General features: G+C 41.7%; 4 protein-coding genes across 4 annotated transcripts; 1 reads left to right on the top strand and 3 right to left on the bottom strand.

Annotated features, from left to right (window-relative positions):
* Positions 1-1,173: 1,173 nt before the first annotated feature.
* LOC108569841 (serine/threonine-protein kinase 11-interacting protein-like) lies at positions 1,174-3,300 on the bottom strand. Its single transcript, XM_017931549.1, has 4 exons — positions 3,213-3,300; positions 2,923-3,127; positions 1,627-2,861; positions 1,174-1,565 (listed from the first exon to the last, which is right to left on the bottom strand). The coding sequence occupies exons 2-4, from the start codon at positions 2,952-2,954 to the stop codon at positions 1,393-1,395; spliced, it is 1,440 nt and encodes a 479-aa protein (XP_017787038.1). The 5' UTR covers positions 2,955-3,127; positions 3,213-3,300; the 3' UTR covers positions 1,174-1,392.
* Positions 3,301-3,499: 199 nt separating this feature from the next.
* On the top strand, positions 3,500-6,077 carry LOC108569840 (serine/threonine-protein kinase 11-interacting protein-like). The gene is made up of 2 exons (XM_017931548.1): positions 3,500-4,573; positions 4,629-6,077. Exons 1-2 carry the CDS (start codon positions 3,806-3,808, stop codon positions 5,991-5,993), a joined length of 2,133 nt encoding a protein of 710 aa, XP_017787037.1. The 5' UTR covers positions 3,500-3,805; the 3' UTR covers positions 5,994-6,077.
* A 330-nt stretch (positions 6,078-6,407) lies between these two features.
* LOC108569842 (serine/threonine-protein phosphatase 6 catalytic subunit) lies at positions 6,408-8,044 on the bottom strand. The gene is made up of 5 exons (XM_017931550.1): positions 7,537-8,044; positions 7,192-7,479; positions 6,968-7,122; positions 6,790-6,902; positions 6,408-6,673 (listed from the first exon to the last, which is right to left on the bottom strand). Exons 1-5 carry the CDS (start codon positions 7,699-7,701, stop codon positions 6,483-6,485), a joined length of 912 nt encoding a protein of 303 aa, XP_017787039.1. The 5' UTR covers positions 7,702-8,044; the 3' UTR covers positions 6,408-6,482.
* Positions 8,045-11,332: 3,288 nt separating this feature from the next.
* On the bottom strand, positions 11,333-18,241 carry LOC108569839 (hormone receptor 4). Its single transcript, XM_017931547.1, has 9 exons — positions 18,066-18,241; positions 14,996-15,100; positions 14,362-14,879; positions 14,046-14,107; positions 13,030-13,934; positions 12,239-12,966; positions 11,974-12,166; positions 11,752-11,891; positions 11,333-11,642 (listed from the first exon to the last, which is right to left on the bottom strand). Exons 1-9 carry the CDS (start codon positions 18,088-18,090, stop codon positions 11,562-11,564), a joined length of 2,757 nt encoding a protein of 918 aa, XP_017787036.1. The 5' UTR covers positions 18,091-18,241; the 3' UTR covers positions 11,333-11,561.
* Positions 18,242-18,386: the final 145 nt, after the last annotated feature.

The raw sequence follows: 18,386 nt of genomic DNA, 5'->3' as shown, positions 1-18,386 counted from the left end.
CCATCCATCAATCGTCTCGTCAACCGGTAAACACATGCAATCATTCCAAAAACAAAACAAAAAACTAATTACCTTTTTCCGCGGCGCAGATATGATTGCTCTATTGTTTTCTACCAAAGACTTCTTGATTTACTTCGAAAGAATCGTTAATTGATTTTCTTCTGTTTCTATTTTGCATACAATCAGCTATACTTGTAAGCGGTAACCGGTACGTATTCATTCAACTGAACACGGTAACAACTGAAGCGATAAATTCTTTTGCGCGTCCAACAATAATTACTAATTTCTCGTTATGTAAGCAAACGCGCGATAGAAATGACCGCCGGCATCGATTTTCTATTTCAATATTTTCCGTAAACCATCGATTTCAAACGCATTCAATTGTTTAACTATGCGTGATTAAAATTGCAATTCGATCGTGACTTTAGGCAACCAACTCAACACCAATCATTATCCCTCAGTGTAGACGCGTACAAACATCAATCAAACTAGATATTCAATTGTATCTATCATAAATTATAAATTGCATCTATTTACAATGAACTAATTATCAAATATGCAGCAATATTGAAGCAATAAATGTTAAAATAATTCTTCTCTTTTCCACTACACACACACTTCATATGGCATGCGCATATTACACAATTTGCCCAGGCACTGGTTTTATTAATTGAAGATTTATCTAAACCAGAGGTTCCCAAACTTATAGACCACTTTAGATATAGACCACTTTGGGAATCACTGATCTAAACTATCCTGAGTTATCGAGATCAGGGGATAACATGTGAGAAGACTACAGCTTTCAAATCGGAGTCTCACCGATTCAGTACAAGGGTGTTAGAAGAGACCTCGTATCATTCCGGAACTGCGCGTATACTTAGCGATAGTTTTGCACAACCCCTTAAGATAATTACATCATCGACGCTTAACTTAACCCAAGCTAACCGAAAATGTTATTGTAGAAATTTGGTCCCCCTGGTTTGAGTACTCTAATTTAGTTTCAGGCTTCAACAGATTCTTATTGTTCGAATTGTAACCATTGTCATTTTCTTGCAATTCGTGTTCAATGTTGAAAAAAAAAATTATCGTTCGAAAACCTAACCTAACGTAATCTAACCTGTGATTTGTAGAAGACTCGATTTACTTATTATATGGGAAATGAAAAAAAATACATTTTTGTAAACATGATGTATAATAATAGACAAGGTACAATATTAAGGCTGGCTCGATAATTATTGCCTGTTCAGTCCTCTTTCTTTCTCACGTAGTAAGTAAATGATATAAATAAAGATGGTGTAGACACAAGAGCGGTTACGTGGTTGAAAGTTGTTTTCGTTATATGGTGAGAGGATTTGAACACCGGTGGAAGGAAAAGCGCAGAGGAAAGACGAGTCACGAGAAATGTTGTCTCTGTAGATGGTTCGGTGGGATGGCCACCATAGGCTGCTGCAGAACCTCTATGCTGCTTTGGCTCGGATTACTTAAAATTTCAATGTCGCTTCCGGAATATCGGTTCGTCCTAAGCATCAGTGGCTCGTGCTCGAGCATCAATGATCCGACAGATCCTGCGTGCAACGTGAATATAAGAAAGTGAAGGCGCGAGCGAGCGTCTATTGTTATCCTTACCGATACTTTGTGAGGGCGACACGGGTCTCTGATCGGCCACGAAACCGCTGTCCTGCATCTGAATCTGCAGATCGAGCAGAAGAGCCGCGCGCAATCTGCCGCCACCGAGAACGGAACTCTCCTCGTGTTCCTCCGCAGTTATATCATCATCATCATCAAATGCTTGTTCAACGCATTGCGATTGACTTGAAGAGGACGGTATCGTTGGCACATAGCTGCCTATATTCTGTAGCTCTTGTTCATTAAGACGAAGATCGTCGAGCAGCAGGACGTCATCGTCAGGCGGTGGTGATGACAAAGTGCGTATGCGGCTCACATTGAGATAGCGGCAGGTCTTCGAGCGGTAGTTGGGATCGCAGCTGAGAGGATTCCCGAGAAGAGACAGACGACGCAAGGACGGCATTTTTGAGAGTGGCAGGAGCGAATCGAAATCCCAGAGGCAGTTGCAACGGAGGTCCAGCTCACGGAGACCGTCGAGTCCAGAGAGCTGCTCTATGTCGTCGATCAGGTTGTTCCGTAATATGAGGACTTGCAGATCGACGGTAAGTCTTAGCGTCTTCAGAGAGGCGATACGGTTGTTGGCGAGATTGAGGTGCTTCAATTTCGGCAGGCAAATAAGCGGTCCGATGTTGTCGCCGATGCGATTGTAGCTGACGTCCAGCGATTCGAGGTGGGGCGCGAGTCGCAAGCTTCCGTCCAGTTTTACCAAACGGTTGTGTCTGAAGACAGCCCCGCGGAGTGCGCGCCAAGCGTAACCAGTGGCCTTGTCAGCACCGCAGCCTTCGAGCATCTCCTGCAATCCACCACCAACACCGCCGCCGTTCACGCTCCGCACGCACTTGACGTACTCGATCTGCGACCGCAACGCTTCCAGACCCTTGACGGTCAACACACTGAGTCGATGTAACTCGAGCAGTCGCAAGTTGTCGAAGAGCCGCAGGTCGACGAATTCCTCATCGCCTTCGTCGTTTGAACCGTGACAGTCGTCATCGCACAGCTTTAAGGCGCGGGTGCGTCGCATGAAATCGCACAGGAAATCGGCGCTGGGCATCTCACGACGCCAGCGTCGCTGTTGCTGCTGCAGAATGTTCGACCTGTTATTGATTTTGCGGAGTAGTGACGCGGAGAGCGAAAGTTTGCAAGTGTCATCAAGGACATGAGTTCCGTCTGCCCGCAACAGTTTCGCCAGATCTTCCAGCTCCTTCTGCATGACGTCACTGCTGTCGCAGGATTCTCTGCATCATCATCATTACGCTTTCAATTTCAAATCCAACGTCGCAACAATTTCGTACATACCGCCAAGACTCCTCTGCTCCGTAATCTGACATCGATAAGCACTACAATACAAATTGAGTACGACTGCAGTTCGACTTCTCATCTGATTCCTTAGATCTCGACATCCTAGGGACGGACGGACTGACGGCAGCTGTTATTATTTTCTTGGCTGAAATCACCCAATCCCTCTCCTCTCCCCACCCCACTTATCGCTCGCGCTTTTGGCCTAAAAAAAACAATGACAATTTCAGATTCGTCATGTAAATTCAAAGTACATTTCAATGTTTGACATTAGTACGAGACCTACATACCTGAGATAAATAATAACAATAATAGATAATAGCCCTAACGATGATGATAACGTGTTTGCTCCACTTTGTTTACACATCAGCTGATTATATTTATACATCGTCAAGTTCGAATTGGTCAACATCGTGAATGTGTACGCAGATTGTCGTCGTCACAATTGTGTGTCGTCAGTAAATGTACGATAATAGAACACTGTGCAGTTGATGAAATAATTCAATATATCGTTCTTTATGAACCAAATGAATAGTGTATATTGTGTTGCATACCCATATCTGAGTAACGTGTGACGACACTTTTCATACAATATTTATTTGCACCAACATTGGAAGATATATGTACAACTATATCTATAATTATTTCTTTATTGTATTGTATATTTTGCACATCATGGATGTACAAAAAAGTGATCCAATCTTTAGGTAATGGGTGGATGATTGTAGAGCAGCCAGCTGAAGTTGTCGCTGAAAGAATTGTAAACAATAACAAAGGAAAACATATGATATTGACATTGACGTGTTGGTGGTGTCTTCGTCGATGTCTAGAATTGTGCTATTGTAGCAGTCGTAATTGTTATTGTTTTTCTTGTTGATGCGATATGGAGGAGAACACGCGAATAGAGAGGTTGGCGGATGTGTTGAGGAATCACGGTGATCGAATTCTGAACGGAACGAGCAAAATGATTTTGAGTGCGGATCTGCTGCAGTTGCTGAACGATTCTTTCGATATACTCATCAACGACGACGGCGATGATGGTCCACAGACGATGATGATGAAGATGCACGGCTCGTCGTCGTTCAATGTGTTGACGGGACCTGGAGGAAGATCAGCCTCGTCCGAAACACTGGTCGCGGATCGAATGTTCCTGCACGACTTTGTGCAGTTTACGCGACGTCTGAAGGTAACAGCTGACGTCGCGGCGGAAGCAGAGGGAGGAGGACGACGTCAGTCGCTCGTCCATCTCGACAGATTCAAGGATCTGCAGATGCTCGAGCTGTGCAAGATCGACGTCGTCGGTGTCGTCGTGGGATTGAAGAGGTTACGCTGCAAGTTGCAGCAATTGAATTGTTCGAGGAGCATTTGTGAGCTGTCCGACGTCCTGCAGAGATGCGGCGCCGATAACATGAACATCCCAGGGGCGAACTGGTTGAACCTGAAGGAAGCGAATTTCAGTCACAACGGATTACGTTCCATCGATGAGAGCATAGCGTTAGCGCCTCAGCTGAGGGTACTCGATCTGAGTCACAACGTAATTCAGGATGCGAAGCCCCTGAACTGTTTGGACAATTTGAAGCATCTCAATCTGGGCTACAACAAGCTGACGGCTGTACCGTCGTTTGGTGGACAGCTGTGCAACAGGTTGCAGGTAAGGTGTAACTAGTAGTAGTAATGTTGAAAATGAAATGATTTGTTTATTTCAGATATTAATATTGCGAAACAATTTCATCGAGGATTTGAACGGGGTATCGTCCTTGCTGAACCTCTCGGAGCTGGACCTGAGCGAGAACTGTTTGATAGAGCACAAATCGCTGGTGCCGTTGGCCAATCTCGCGACGCTGCAATGGCTCAACCTGTCTGGAAATCCGCTGAGTTTCCATCCCCAGCACCGCGCCAAGACTGCCAGCTGTCTCCATTTGAATACGGCGACGGTACGTTTCGTGTTCGACGGTAGAGGTCTTTCGAAGACAGAACGCAAGCTTGTAGGATCGTTGCATCCGCGTCGCATCCCAACATCGACTACGATTCGAAAGACAGCGGTCGATGGAGAACGCGACGGCAGCAGACCGCGAAAGACGGCAACGGCAAGGAACGCGACGATCATGCCCGGTGCGTCGGAGGGCATGATCGACGGAGAACACGAAGAGCAGCGTGATATCGTCGGAAACGAGAGCTTAGCCTCGGTTTCGTCGCTCGTCACGTCGTTCGAACATCTGGAGACTAAGAAGCAGATCGAGCAGCTGAGGGAGCAGTACGGCGAGAAGTGGCTGTACGATCAAGCGGGCTCCCTCGTCCAGGACGTGCTCGGCATGGACAAGTTGTCCTTTCCGAAAATGTCGACGCCTTACGGCTCGGCCGACATCCTTATCAAGGCAGACCTGATGCATCCGCAGCGAGACGGTGGTCTCCTTTACGGCAGACAATCGACTTCGGCACGGGCAGCAGATAAAAGCAGCAACTGCAGCACAAAGATAGAGACATCCGCCGAGGTTTACGTTTCCGCTGAGGAGGGCAACCTGCTTTACGAAACGGCGACCGACGGTTACGCAGACGACGAAACGCAGAATTTGGAAAAGGACGAAGAGAATGACGATGATTATCCAGATGATGACGACGAAGAGGAGGATTTGGGTGAAGGCGAGGAGAGCCTTTATTTGGTAACGATCAAGGGGCAGAGCGATCCGGTGTTCGTTATCGTCACCAGCACGCACATTATCGAACGAGAATCGGACAACGGCAAGGAGCGCGGAAGGTGGCAGTCGGAGACGGTGCTGCATTGCGAACGACTCGGTGACGATTGTCTGCAGGTGCACTTCGACACGTACAAGAGTGACGGGAAGCAGAGGCAGTACATTTTCGAGGACTTAGAGGAACTTCAACGGTTGCAGGACACATTGAATACGATCATCGAGAATAAACCGCCCGAGGAGCTCAATCTCTACAAATGCATGAACTGCAATAATCAATTCGGCGTGAATAAAACCCTGGACACGTACAACGACAAGAAGATGGCTTGCCCGCTTTGCCGAAGCACTCTCGTCTTCGAGGACGAACCTTCCTCCAACTAACTTTACTACCAATCATTATTATTTCTTATATTTTAATTATTTTCTTTCTCTCTCTGACATACACACATAAGTATGTAAACTATAATTACTAATATTCATTTTTTTTTGTTGTGTGTTTGTTGAAATATTATCCAACGATACACATATATAAATATATATTATTTTTTTAAAAAAATTTAATGCATCAATCACCACTCGTATTTCTGCAGAGACTAGCTTCAATGGTTTTCATATTTCACTCTATAACAATAATATGGAAAGAAGTAACGTTATCAATAACAAAAAATATTATAAAGGATTCGAATAGGAAATAGCAGACAACAAGGCTGGCGTCTGGCCGACACAGAGACAGACACACACGTATTATTACGATACTAGTAAATATAATATGTATGCACGTTTTGTAATGTGTGTGTAGTATGTGTTGTGTAGATGTATATGTAAAAATTTAAAAACTACAAACATTATTATTAATATTAATTAATTAATTTATAAAAAGTAGGGTATCACTGTCCGACTAGGTATGACACGTTCCGCATCAGGAACTGCATTGAAAAGCTTCGGCTCCATCTTGAACGTCGATTGGAACTCGAGGATGCTCGCAATGTTTCCGCAACGGTAACAATAATTTGGAGCCGACCACACTGTCACCAATTGCTGATCGAACATGTATTTGTAGCCTGCGATAAACAAATCATCGTGAAACATCGATCACTCTCGTTCGGTGAATGAAGACAACACCAAGTCTTATAGCCAAAAAAAAAAACTAATTCTATGCTTATAACAACAACAATACCTTCATGCACCAACTGATGGGCTCTGCATATCAAGGATAATCCGTTTATCTGCATAAAGTCGTGCGTAACATTCGCACCGAACAGGAAACCGGCGCCTCTGGGACTCGTGGACCTGAGAAACGAAGCACAAAAAAAAGTGTCAATAACGCAAGAGACTCGTAAAGTTGGACGACGAACCATCCATTCAGATCTTCCGGATCCGACCACACCAGATCACAGAATGCACCCTTGTGCGGAATCTCCTGGTTCCTCTCCAAGCATCTAATTTGATCGACGGTCTTGATGTCGGGGCTCAATCCTCCGTGGACACACAAAATTTGCTCGTCCACGAGCTACAAGAGAATACATATTACATGTAGTCATGAAAAACAACACTTGTACTATCAGTAGAGAGGACTTACAGCAGCGACAGTGAGCAGATCGAAGACGTTGCAGCAATACTTCCATGCATTCACGTTGCCGTACTTGGTCAAGCACTCGTCGTAGAATCCATACACCTGCGTGATTTGTCTGCTCTCATGGTTGCCTCTCAGCAAGGTAATTTTGTTGGGGTACTTGGCTTTGAGGGTGAGCAGACGGGTGAAAGTCTCCAGGCTGTAGTAGCCCCGGTCCACAAAGTCACCCAGGAAGATGTAGTTGGTATCTGGCACTTGTCCACCGCAGCGGAACAGCTCCTCCAAATCGTAGAACTGAAATGATGTTGACAATCATGTTTAGAACAAGATGATTGCAAAAACAACACCCACCTGTCCGTGGATGTCTCCGCATATCGTGACAGGCGTGGAGACCGGCTGCACATTAGACTCTTCCAGCAGGATGTCGCTGACGATGTCGCACAGTTTCTTCAGATCGTTCTCCGGCAGATACTTGCATTCCATCGCTATTTCAATCCAACTATCCAGGTCTGCCATATTCAGACTGAACCACAATTATCGCACCAAAAAAAATAAACAAACGAAGACGAAGACAACAAAACTAAAAAGAAAAACGAAACTTCCTCCTTCCTAGCTGCAACTGCTGCAGAATTGCGATACACCAGCAATTTAAATCCACCGACGAAATGCTTCGAATTCGGTTTCTTTTTTTCTCCAATTGGCGTTCGTCTACCACCAACCACTTGAATATATCACCGTGTTTGGCCAGCAGTTCTTCACCCACAACAACCTTCTTCACTCACTTTCTTTTTTTTACTTTCTTCTTCTGCTGCTGTTTCTTCTTCAACTCAACCGTTCTTTTTGACAGCCGCAGCAGACAGCATCATCGCACGAACTTCACCTGCGACGACAGCCATAATCCCATCAGATGGCGCTACAATCCACATTTCACGTTACGTATTCAGCGTTTATCTGCAGATGGCGCAGCGCAACGGCGTCTTGATTTAAAAGTTCAAAAGTTCAAAAATATTGATTCGGTGCGATAAAAACGCATCATCGCAGAAAAGGAGACAAAAAACGTACGTAAATGAACAAGCAAAATGAAACGTTTTAATTTTTTAGTCTTTATTTATACACAAGCTCTTGTATTTTATAATAATCTTAAAATTTGATAAACTTTTCTTATAATAATAACGGTAACTCAATAAATTCTATATGCTAGACAATTAAAATGAACTAAAATTGAACGAAAAGAATCAGGAAAAAAGAAGAGACAGAGTAAAAGACAAAAGATAGAAGGAAGTGGAGAAGAAAGAGGAAGAGATTTGCGACAAAAAAAAAAACATAAGTGTATACAAATATATAGTAAACTAATTAATTAAATAACGGAAAGTCGATTTGCGTTTTCGAATGGATCCCCCCCACATAGGGGAAGAAAACAAAAACAAACGATGTCGCAGTTTTGTTTTTGTTTCGTTTGTTTTTCATTCAGTCTATTAATAATAAAGTACGTTTTCATGAACGAACGAAGATGATGAAGTAAGTAATGCAATTGTCGCAATATTTTACATTTCGTAAGGTGGGAAATCATAGCAGTAGCAAGAATAACAATAGTAATATACAATAATAATAATAATAATAATATACAATAAAATATAAAAATGATAATAATAGTAATAGTAGTAATAGTATTAGGAAATGTAAGTACATGTTTATTTACTCTTTCTATTCATTTGCGTTGCTTTCCTTTTCTTTTTCTTATAAATGTGTTTATGTGTGTGTGTACGTGTGTTATTGTTTGTTTCGTAACAGAAGAAATGCATAAGTTGGGACTAAACAACATCAGGTAGCTTTTAGACGCATACAAAAATTACAGTTTTACAAACTACACCATGAACTTGATTACATAATAAAAAATATAGTCGATCTCTCATCATCACCTTCCTCCACCTACCCCTTCGTATTATAAAACAATTGCCTACTTCTTCCTGCTTTAACGAAAGGAGTGCGTCGAGATTGCGTTGTTTCACTTTCTATCCCTCTTCCTTAAACGTTCGAACGAAAGTGTACATAGTGTAAATTAAACGAGGAACGTTAACATATATTTATATACACACACATATATATATATAACATTATTTTTTTTTGTACACGTGGTAACTGCAAATATCAAAGAGCCCTTATTCCGAGCCTATGAAAACAGAAGAGAAAGAAATAAGACTGAAAACAAAAGATGCACAGAGATGACACTAGATGGGTATCAGAAAAACAAAAACAAACAAACTGGTGACGCGAATATCGAATATGCGTGTAACGATGAAAGTTTGATTGACAACTCGAAGCTTCCGATGAAATAAATAGTTTTGTTTTTTTTTAATTAGTCTTTTCTCAAAGGTTCCTCTACCTAGCCTACTTATTTAAAAAAAAAACAGTCTAATTAATTAATTGTTTATCATTTGTTTGCCGTTCGCGTTTGTCTCGTTTTTGTTTTCTATACAATATATATATATATGTAAAGTGTAATAATATTTTACTTAGTCTTCATCAATTGTTTTTTTTTTCGTTTTCTTGTCATAAAAATAAAACGCAATTGTTTTTTACTTCTTTTTCTTTTGGTTTTTACGCATTTTACGTACGATCCTATAGACTACACGCTACATCTATGTATAAGAATATGACGTATTGCAAAAACCGTTGCGTCGCCGCCGAACTTCACCGACTCTTTCATTCATTCATAGACTTCTAGATTAAGATGACAAAAATCTGATCAAGCTTCTCGAAGAATGTTAGTAGTAAGTTGTAGTAAAAGAAGAAAGTTAATCACAATGAATGAATGGAAGATTGTTTTTAGTAAACATTGGAAATACAGAGTTGGCAGCGGCGTTCTTCCGATTTTATTATATTTTGTTTTTTTGTTTTGTTTCCAGTCAAATTCAACGGCGACGCGTATTGCGAATACGCATAAAAAGGCAACACACTCAGACTTTCGTTTCGGAAATGCTCCGAATACAATTATTCATTTCATTTATATTTATCTTTTCTTCTTCATGTAACATATAATTTCTTTTTTAAATATGTATTTTCACATGAAACCCAAACAATTGAAACCGATACAGAGAAAAAGAGAGAGAGAAAATAATAATAACGAAATAATGGAAAAAGACATAAATGTGTGTATGTATGTGCATGTGTAAAAGAGAGAGAGAGAGAGAGAGAGAAATGTGAAAAAGAAAAAGAGACGAAAAGCAAACAGGAAATAAAAAATAATAATAATAATATATTAAAAAATATCAAGTAATAACATTTGTAGAATGTGTAAAATAAAAACAAAATGGTAACTCTTTCTTGTTGGACTTTTGTTTTGTTGGTTATTGCATATATAAATATACAAACACATACATTTTCTTTCTTTCTTTCTTTGCTAATATGTTTATTCTTTTGTTTTTTATATATATATCAATAATTACATACGTACTTGAAACAACGAAAAAAAAAGAAACAAAAAATGTGTTTGTATATATTTATATGGTAAATATAATAAATATATGTTGAAATTATATCAAGAAATTAATAATAATAAAAAAAATACAACAAAATAAAACAGATTTCTGGTTTGAATGAAATGAAATAAAAAACATATCTTTTTTTAAAAAAAAAAGCAAAGAAATGTATGCAATTAATTAATAATGGTTACTTTTTTTTTTCATTTCCAAGTATATCTCTTGTTGTATAAAGTCAATTATTTATTTATTTACTTATATGTAATAATAATAATAATGATAATAATAATAATAAAATATTATGCCTAGTTTATGTACATCACTTAAAAATACTATATAGATCTTTCCATATTTTTTTTCTTCCGTTTTTTTTTAAATTTATTTAATATATATATATTTATATAATTCAATAATTCTTCGTAAAACTTCTTTTTTTAGGTTATGCGCGCGTCATTTGTTAATGTATGTATGTATATATATATATTTGTATATAAATATATCCATTTATAAGTTCAATAAAATATGTAAAACAAAAAATACGTTATAAAATATTTATAATAATAATGATAATATATATATGCAGGCGCGCGTGTGTGTTTATGTGTGTGTGTGTGTATGTATTTTAAATAATAATAATAATTAAAAAAAAAATGAAGAAGAGAGGGCTATTTAAACAAAAATATAAAGATAACAAAAACACCTGTGAAGTACGTACGTCGATCCGTCAAAGTTGATGATTCGCTTCGGTTTTGTTTCGTGTTTTGAGAAGAATAGTAGCGATGATGATAATAATAATGGTAATAATAGTTGTTGTTGTTGTTGTAATAATAATAGAAATAACGATGATGTTGGTGAAGAGATGATAATGATGAAGATGATATACAAAACGCATTAGTACTATCTTTGAATTGCTGAATTTAGGAGGAAAGGAACATAAAACATTTTGCTTTCAAGTAGTAGAGCGGCTGCCGATTGTACCTGAAAACAGAAGAAGACGTGGCACGTGTTAAATAGAGAGTGAGTGAGTGGGAGTAATATGTGTATGTGTGTTTGTTTGTGTCTAGCTTGTTCATTTAAGTGCACTTACTTCAGGTAATCGAACTAGTAACTCCTGAAACCTAGATGGTTGCTGTGGACAGATATGTTGGGTGTAAACCCTCAGACATGCCATGTATCTCTCCTGTATATTCTCCAGTTCTGTCGCACCGGCGCCTCCACCAGGTCTCGCTGCACATTCAAATAAACAAAAAAAGAAAGAAAGGTAAACATTAAGAAATTGAGAAGATCGCAATGAACAATTGAATTGTACCTTGATTAAGCATGGTGATGACTTTAAGGCACACGTATTCCTCCATGGATAGCTTGATCCGTCTGAACATGAGCGTGACGTGGGTGATCTTCTCGACCATCAGACCGACGTCCTGACGCAGCTGGTCCATCGTGATCTGCCTTCCCATCATCGAAGTCAGGCAGTTCTGCAGGGTGCACAGATTCGTGGTGACCTGTTATTGTTGACGAACGTGCAAAATGAAAAAGATGTAAAGTAAAATAAAACAAAGCAGAAAATTTACTACCTCTTGCGTAAAGTCCGGTTCGGTGGTGACTTGCTGCTGATCGACGGATTGCTGCTTACTATGGTGATGGTGATTATGGTGTTGGTGTTGATTATGGTGCTGTTGTCCGTGGATCGCTTGATAGGCGGACGTGGTGAGGACGAGCAGTTCGTGCCATTTGTGGGTAAGGAGACGGGTGTGAACCTCGACGGGTAACTCCAGGTAAAAAGGAAGTCGTTTCGTCCACTGCACCAGCTTGTAGACGATCGAATCGCCGATCTGGCAGAGTTTCTCGCTCAGATCGGATTTGTGGTCGAGCAGATCGTCGAGGTTCTGCAGGGTGGCGATATCTTGGAATTCATCACAGTCTATCAGCGTCTGTATCATCGAGAGCGTGTAATCTGTCGAGTAGTGGCGGTCACGAGAACTGCTCACGGCGGTGTCCAACCTCTGCCTCAGATGAACGACCTCACTGGGATTGGTGAGGGCCGTCTTCAGGATGGTGCCGTTCACCAGGTGCGAGGGAATGTTAGCCGCCTGCTCCAGCTTCACCGAAGTCGCCAACATCGCGGCCTTCTCGCCGAGACTCTTCTGCTGCAACTGCTGCTGTTGTTGCTGCTGCTGCTGCTGAAGATGCTGTTGCTGTGTCTGCTTGTTGGCCGCCTTCTTGTGCTTCTTGTATTTGACCTTGTACAGGTTATAGACAGCACCGCTGTTCCTGCCTCCAGGCATCCGATCCTCACGCACGGCTATAAATTTGCAATCACAATAATAATAATAATAAATTTGTAATCGTGTTGTTGATTGCTTACCTTGAAGAACCATGCCCTGCTCGATGCACTTTTTGAAACGGCAATACTGGCACCGGTTGCGTTGGGCTTTCGTGATCTCGCAGTTTCCATCCGCGACGCACGTGTAGACTCGTCGATTCTGCACGGTTCGCTTGAAGAAACCCTTGCATCCCTCGCAGGTGATGATGCCGTAATGAAGACCTGTGGCTTTATCTTCGCAGATCATGCAGATCATCGGTTGGTCGTCATCATCGGTAGCGTCGTGTACCACCGACCCGGCGCCTCCACCAACACCACCCGAATCGTTCATGATACCGGGAAGTAGCTTGGAAACACCGCTAGAATCCTGCTGTTGCTGTTGCTGCTTGGAGGTTGTCGAATACATGACGTTGGCACCGCCGTGATTGGGTGAGTTCGAGGAGGAGGTCAGATTGAGGGCCTGATTGGCGGGCAACTGCGTAAGATCGCCGGCCCAGAGCCTTTCCATGTTCAGAGGCACATTCGTGAATGTCGTGTTTGCGACGGCCGCAGCAACTGCAGCAGCTGCTGCCGCTACAGCCGCCGACGAAGATGAAGAGGAGGACGTCGACGTCGGTGATCTGATCGAGGAGACGTGTTGATGATGATGCATCGCCGTTCTGCCGGTTGCAGCTGATGTCGCCGTCCCCATCTGTCTACCTGACGAGGATCTGTTGTCTTGTCCCAAGTTGAGGAGCATCTGTGCGGCGCTCTCTTCGGGGTTCGTCCCCGTCGACATATTCGAGTTGCTGCTGTTGCTCCACGTGGACGTCGTCGCCGCATAGATTTGCGGTTCTATGATGGTCGTCGTCTGCGGCAGCGGCGTCGTCGGCTGCGACCAGATCATCGTGCGCACTCCGCCCGCCTCGCCCATGATCACGGTGGGCGTCTGTCGGAGAGGAGCGCCGCTCGCATTCGACCTGGTGTTTCCACCACCTCCGTTTCCTGCTCCTGCTGCTGTAGCTACAACATTTCCGCCTACTCCTCCCTGCACCTGCACCGTCGGTTTGATGTCGAGCAGAACGGAATTGCTAAAATTGCCTCCGATCAGTTCGGGTTTGACGCCGTTTATCCGCGAGTTCTGCAGCCACAGTTGATTCTGTATGACCGCAGCCTGTTGGCTCGATATAACGCCTCCCATCGGCCTCGGTGACGTCGCTTGCTGTTGCTGCTGCTGCTGTTGATGATGATGATGCTGTTGTTGCTGTTGATGATGGTGATGTTGTGTTACCGGCAGCACCTGCAATTAGTGAAGCAAACAAACTCGGTAACGTGGAGCGTGCAATTGAGTGTGGAGGTAGGGTTAGTGAGTGAGTGAATGCATACCTGACTGACGGTTGGTGGGGTGATAATGAGTGGACTTTGCCGCACGATGGGGCTGCTGTTTGCCGGTCTTCCGGGCGAACTGTGCGGTCTGGGTGGCTGCGCCGGGCTTGTCGCTGGAGCAGGCCGGACAGGCGGACTCTGGGCACGCGAAACAGGAAGCAACCTTATCACGCTGGTGGTGCTTCCACCTCCTCCTCCACCATCAAAGACACCCGACTCTTGCAGCCGACTCGATGCTAGATCCGAGGTCGTCGTTGTCGTCGAGGTGGTGATCGCAACAGCCGTCGTCGCCGACGTCATCATCGAGTTATCCTGCTGCTGATGGTGGTGGTGGTGCTGCTGGTGGTGTTGTTGATGTTGATGATGATGGTGGTGGTGATGGTGTTGTTGTTGTTGTTGACGCGTTAAAGAGGATGGTGGCGTCGAATCCGGACTCGGAGGAGTCGGACCGACGACGTCAGACATCTTCGGTGACGACGGGCTCACCAGATCTGGCGAAGAAGTGCTTGTATCGGCGACCGATTCGCCTGGAAGTGGATACATTTAATGCCTAAAATTAAGACTTTCTGCTCGCACATCTACTGCACACAAACACACACATCCAACTACTGTGTTTTAAAAACATCCGGCAACTATCACTTACCGTCACTGCTGCAGCGTGAATCTACTTTTCTTCTCTTTAGCTTCAGGTCTTGGAAAAGGCTCATCTTGTCGAGCTCACACGGTGTGCGCGTAAGGGTCATAATTCCTGGAACAACAATAACTATCAGTAAACGATGATAATAATAGTAGACAAGACAAGTTCGTTCTATTCGCATTGTGGCAAGGACGTTCTCGTTCCCTGCCTTCGTACTTAGATCGGTCGGTCTGTGCCTTTCTACTGGAATCTACTGCAAATGCATCGACGAACTTAACTCGCTGACAAACTGACCCAAATACTATTGTCGCAGTAAGAACTTGCACTCATTCTTACTATAGATAACTTTTGCTTTACCAATCAATTCTCTCCATTTAAAACATATCGACAATTATTAGAATTATTTTTTAAGCGAACGAAAGAGAGAACAAAACAATAGCGTCGAGTTGTTGTTCGAAGAGAAAGTCGTAGAATGATTTAATCGGCGAGTAAACTCGCGTAACTCTCGCTCCAAATAAAAATTCATTGCCATCAGGAATAACGGATTTAAAAAAAAACCAACAAACAAGATGAAACATCGGAGGAGGATGCGGCACTTTTGGAAAGTAGTTTAACACCTTCATTCTTTCCTCTCTTTTTTTCTTTTGATCTGTTTTGCAGAGCTATCGCGATCTAACGGAACTCTCTTCATTTCATTCTAAAATTCCTCACGTTCTGCGTGATCTTCGAATCTCTGCCTCAGTTGAAAATAGATAATACCTCTCTATCTCTCTCTTTCCTTCACTCACAACAACACTCTCACTCTCTTTTTCTTCGTTTGAAATAGGTCATTTGCTATACGAATTTATACTGTGTCTCTTTTACTTTTCATTAAGATTATATTATAGATTTATATTATAGAATTTAATATATATATATTTGCAACTGCTCATTTGCGGACACATCAATTAATAACAATATACCGTAAAGTCGAAGTCATATGACAACGAAATGCAGGAACGACGCGACGACAGCAAACTCTAGATGCAATATAGATGCATATAGATGAAACAACATCAAACAACGCATATTGTTTTCAATTAATCGTTGTCGTTTGATGCGTTCGCATCTGCAGACGCATTAATTAGTGACGACAATATAACAATGTTTCGATCCGAAAATCGTAACCATAGTTACCATCGTAACCATGGTCACTGAGTGCAGCTACTCTGTGCCATTTTAATGCGATGCGACCAGCGCAAAGAAAAAAAAAACGAATAGCAATATTTCGCTTCGCTTAATTTCCTATACTTTCTCTTCCGCGTTCAATATTTGGTTGTAACGTTCGAATCGAAACAATAAGAAAAAAATAATATTAATAATAATAATAACATAGAAAATGTCGACCATCATTTCCGCAGTGTTGCGTAATTCTAAACGATGACCAATATTAGATGGATGAACAAAAAAAAGAAGACGTTATTTCGCGGTTCATTCGAAAGATAATAGATGGCAAAGCGGAAGGAAAATTATGGTGGTTTTACATCCCCCATCCCCAAGAGGTTAAAGGGTTCGTATCGCAACAGGTTGCGTACAACGAGACTAAGACATTTGCGTTTCGGATCTGTTTTTTTTTTGATCTATTTTTTTTTGTTTTGTTGGAGAAATGGTAATGGTAATGGAAAATCTCTAAGAAAAGTTTGCAAATGGTTTAGTTTTTTGTCATTTCTCGCAGCAACAGTCGATTTCCTGCAGTTGCGCAACGAGACGAAGAGAAGGCGGCGGTCGCCATGACGAAACTTTGAAAACAAATTTCATCTTGGTTTTGTTTGAATCGCACGCGAAGTGCGAACGTTTTCCGCGTTACTTTGCATACGTCTAATTACTGACATCAATAACAATAGTAATAATTAGATGGAAAACGTCAAACTAATGACATCAATAACAATAGTAATAATAGATGGAAAACGTCAAACTAATGACATCAATAACAATAGTAATAATCAGATGTAAAACGTCAAACTAATGACATCAATAGTAATAATCAGAAGGAAAACGTCAAACTAGTGACATCAATAACAATAGTAATAATCAGATGGAAAACGTCAAACTAGTGACATCAATAACAATAGTAATAATCAGATGTAAAACGTCAAACTAATGACATCAATAGTAATAATCAGAAGGAAAACGTCAAACTAGTGACATCAATAACAATAGTAATAATCAGAAGGAAAACGTCAAACTAGTGACATCATACAAAGTAATAATAGATGGAAAAACGTCAAACTAGTGACATCAATAGTAAAAATCAGAAGGAAAACGTCAAACTAGTGACATCTACGTCAAAAATTAGATGGAAAACGTCAAATTATTGAGAATAAGAAAGAAAAATTTAGAAAAAGAAACGGCATATCGTTGTACGGAGAGAAGAGGAGTGAAGGTAGCGGTGGAGGAGGAGAAGTATAAGGAAAAAGTGCGATTTATATAATCCACGGAGAAAGTTGAAATGTTAATGACCCGCGATATAAATCCGTATGGGGGGATAATGTACACTAAGTAAGTGAGTGTGCGAGAGTGAGTGAGCGCGGGAAAGAAATAAAAGAAAAAGTGTACAGTCGAATTGGATGGATGTGTTCTATTCGCGCGAGACGGGAAAATGAGGGAGGGGGTCTGAGCAACAACAACACTTCCTGATTAGTAGGATGGACGCGCGCGCTTCCGGTATCGTCAGCTAGTAACTAACCAACTAACTAACAAACAAATGAACGAACGACGCGCATATTCGCGCGCTCTTTTCAAAGTGAAAGTTTTGTACTTTCACGTTCGACAAACAAGAGAGTTCATGCAATACACGGAAAAGAAACCGAACACCCGAATAATGATTACGCCTAAGATAACAAAAACGAACGGAAGAAGGAAATGAAAAGCAAAAAAAAAAAGTGAACCGGGAATGGTTGGAAATGGCGCGCGTTCGGTTCGTCCGTAAGGTTAGATGGATGCATCATCACATTACGTTCAAGGAGAAAGAACAACAGCATTGAAGATTGTTATTTATCAATTCAATAATCTTTCAGTTCTCCCAAATGTCTCTTACCTAGTGAAGACATCGCCCGGCCCATCCGCCCATTCAGGGGGGCAAATTCGAATTTTTTTCACGGAGATCACGGAATTACCAATTCACTTCACGAGCATCGCATCGCGCGCACTTTTCAGCTTCGTTGAAAACGATTGTTCAGTCAGTTCAAAAAATCCATCTCACAAGGGGGGTTTTCATCGGATTTAACGAGTTATTTGTTGTCGTATTTCGACTTTGCAGTTTTCAAGCAAGTACACACACACTCACACACAAGAACACCAATGACACTATGTAAAAATAAATAAATATATAACGCACCAAAACTAGTATATATATATA

This window comes from Nicrophorus vespilloides, unplaced genomic scaffold (genome assembly GCF_001412225.1).
Source record: "Nicrophorus vespilloides isolate i.1.1-1 unplaced genomic scaffold, Nicve_v1.0, whole genome shotgun sequence".
Lineage (NCBI taxonomy): Eukaryota > Metazoa > Arthropoda > Insecta > Coleoptera > Silphidae > Nicrophorus > Nicrophorus vespilloides.
Note: the sequence above shows the minus strand (reverse complement) of the source record. Positions and strands in the feature narration are given on the sequence as shown.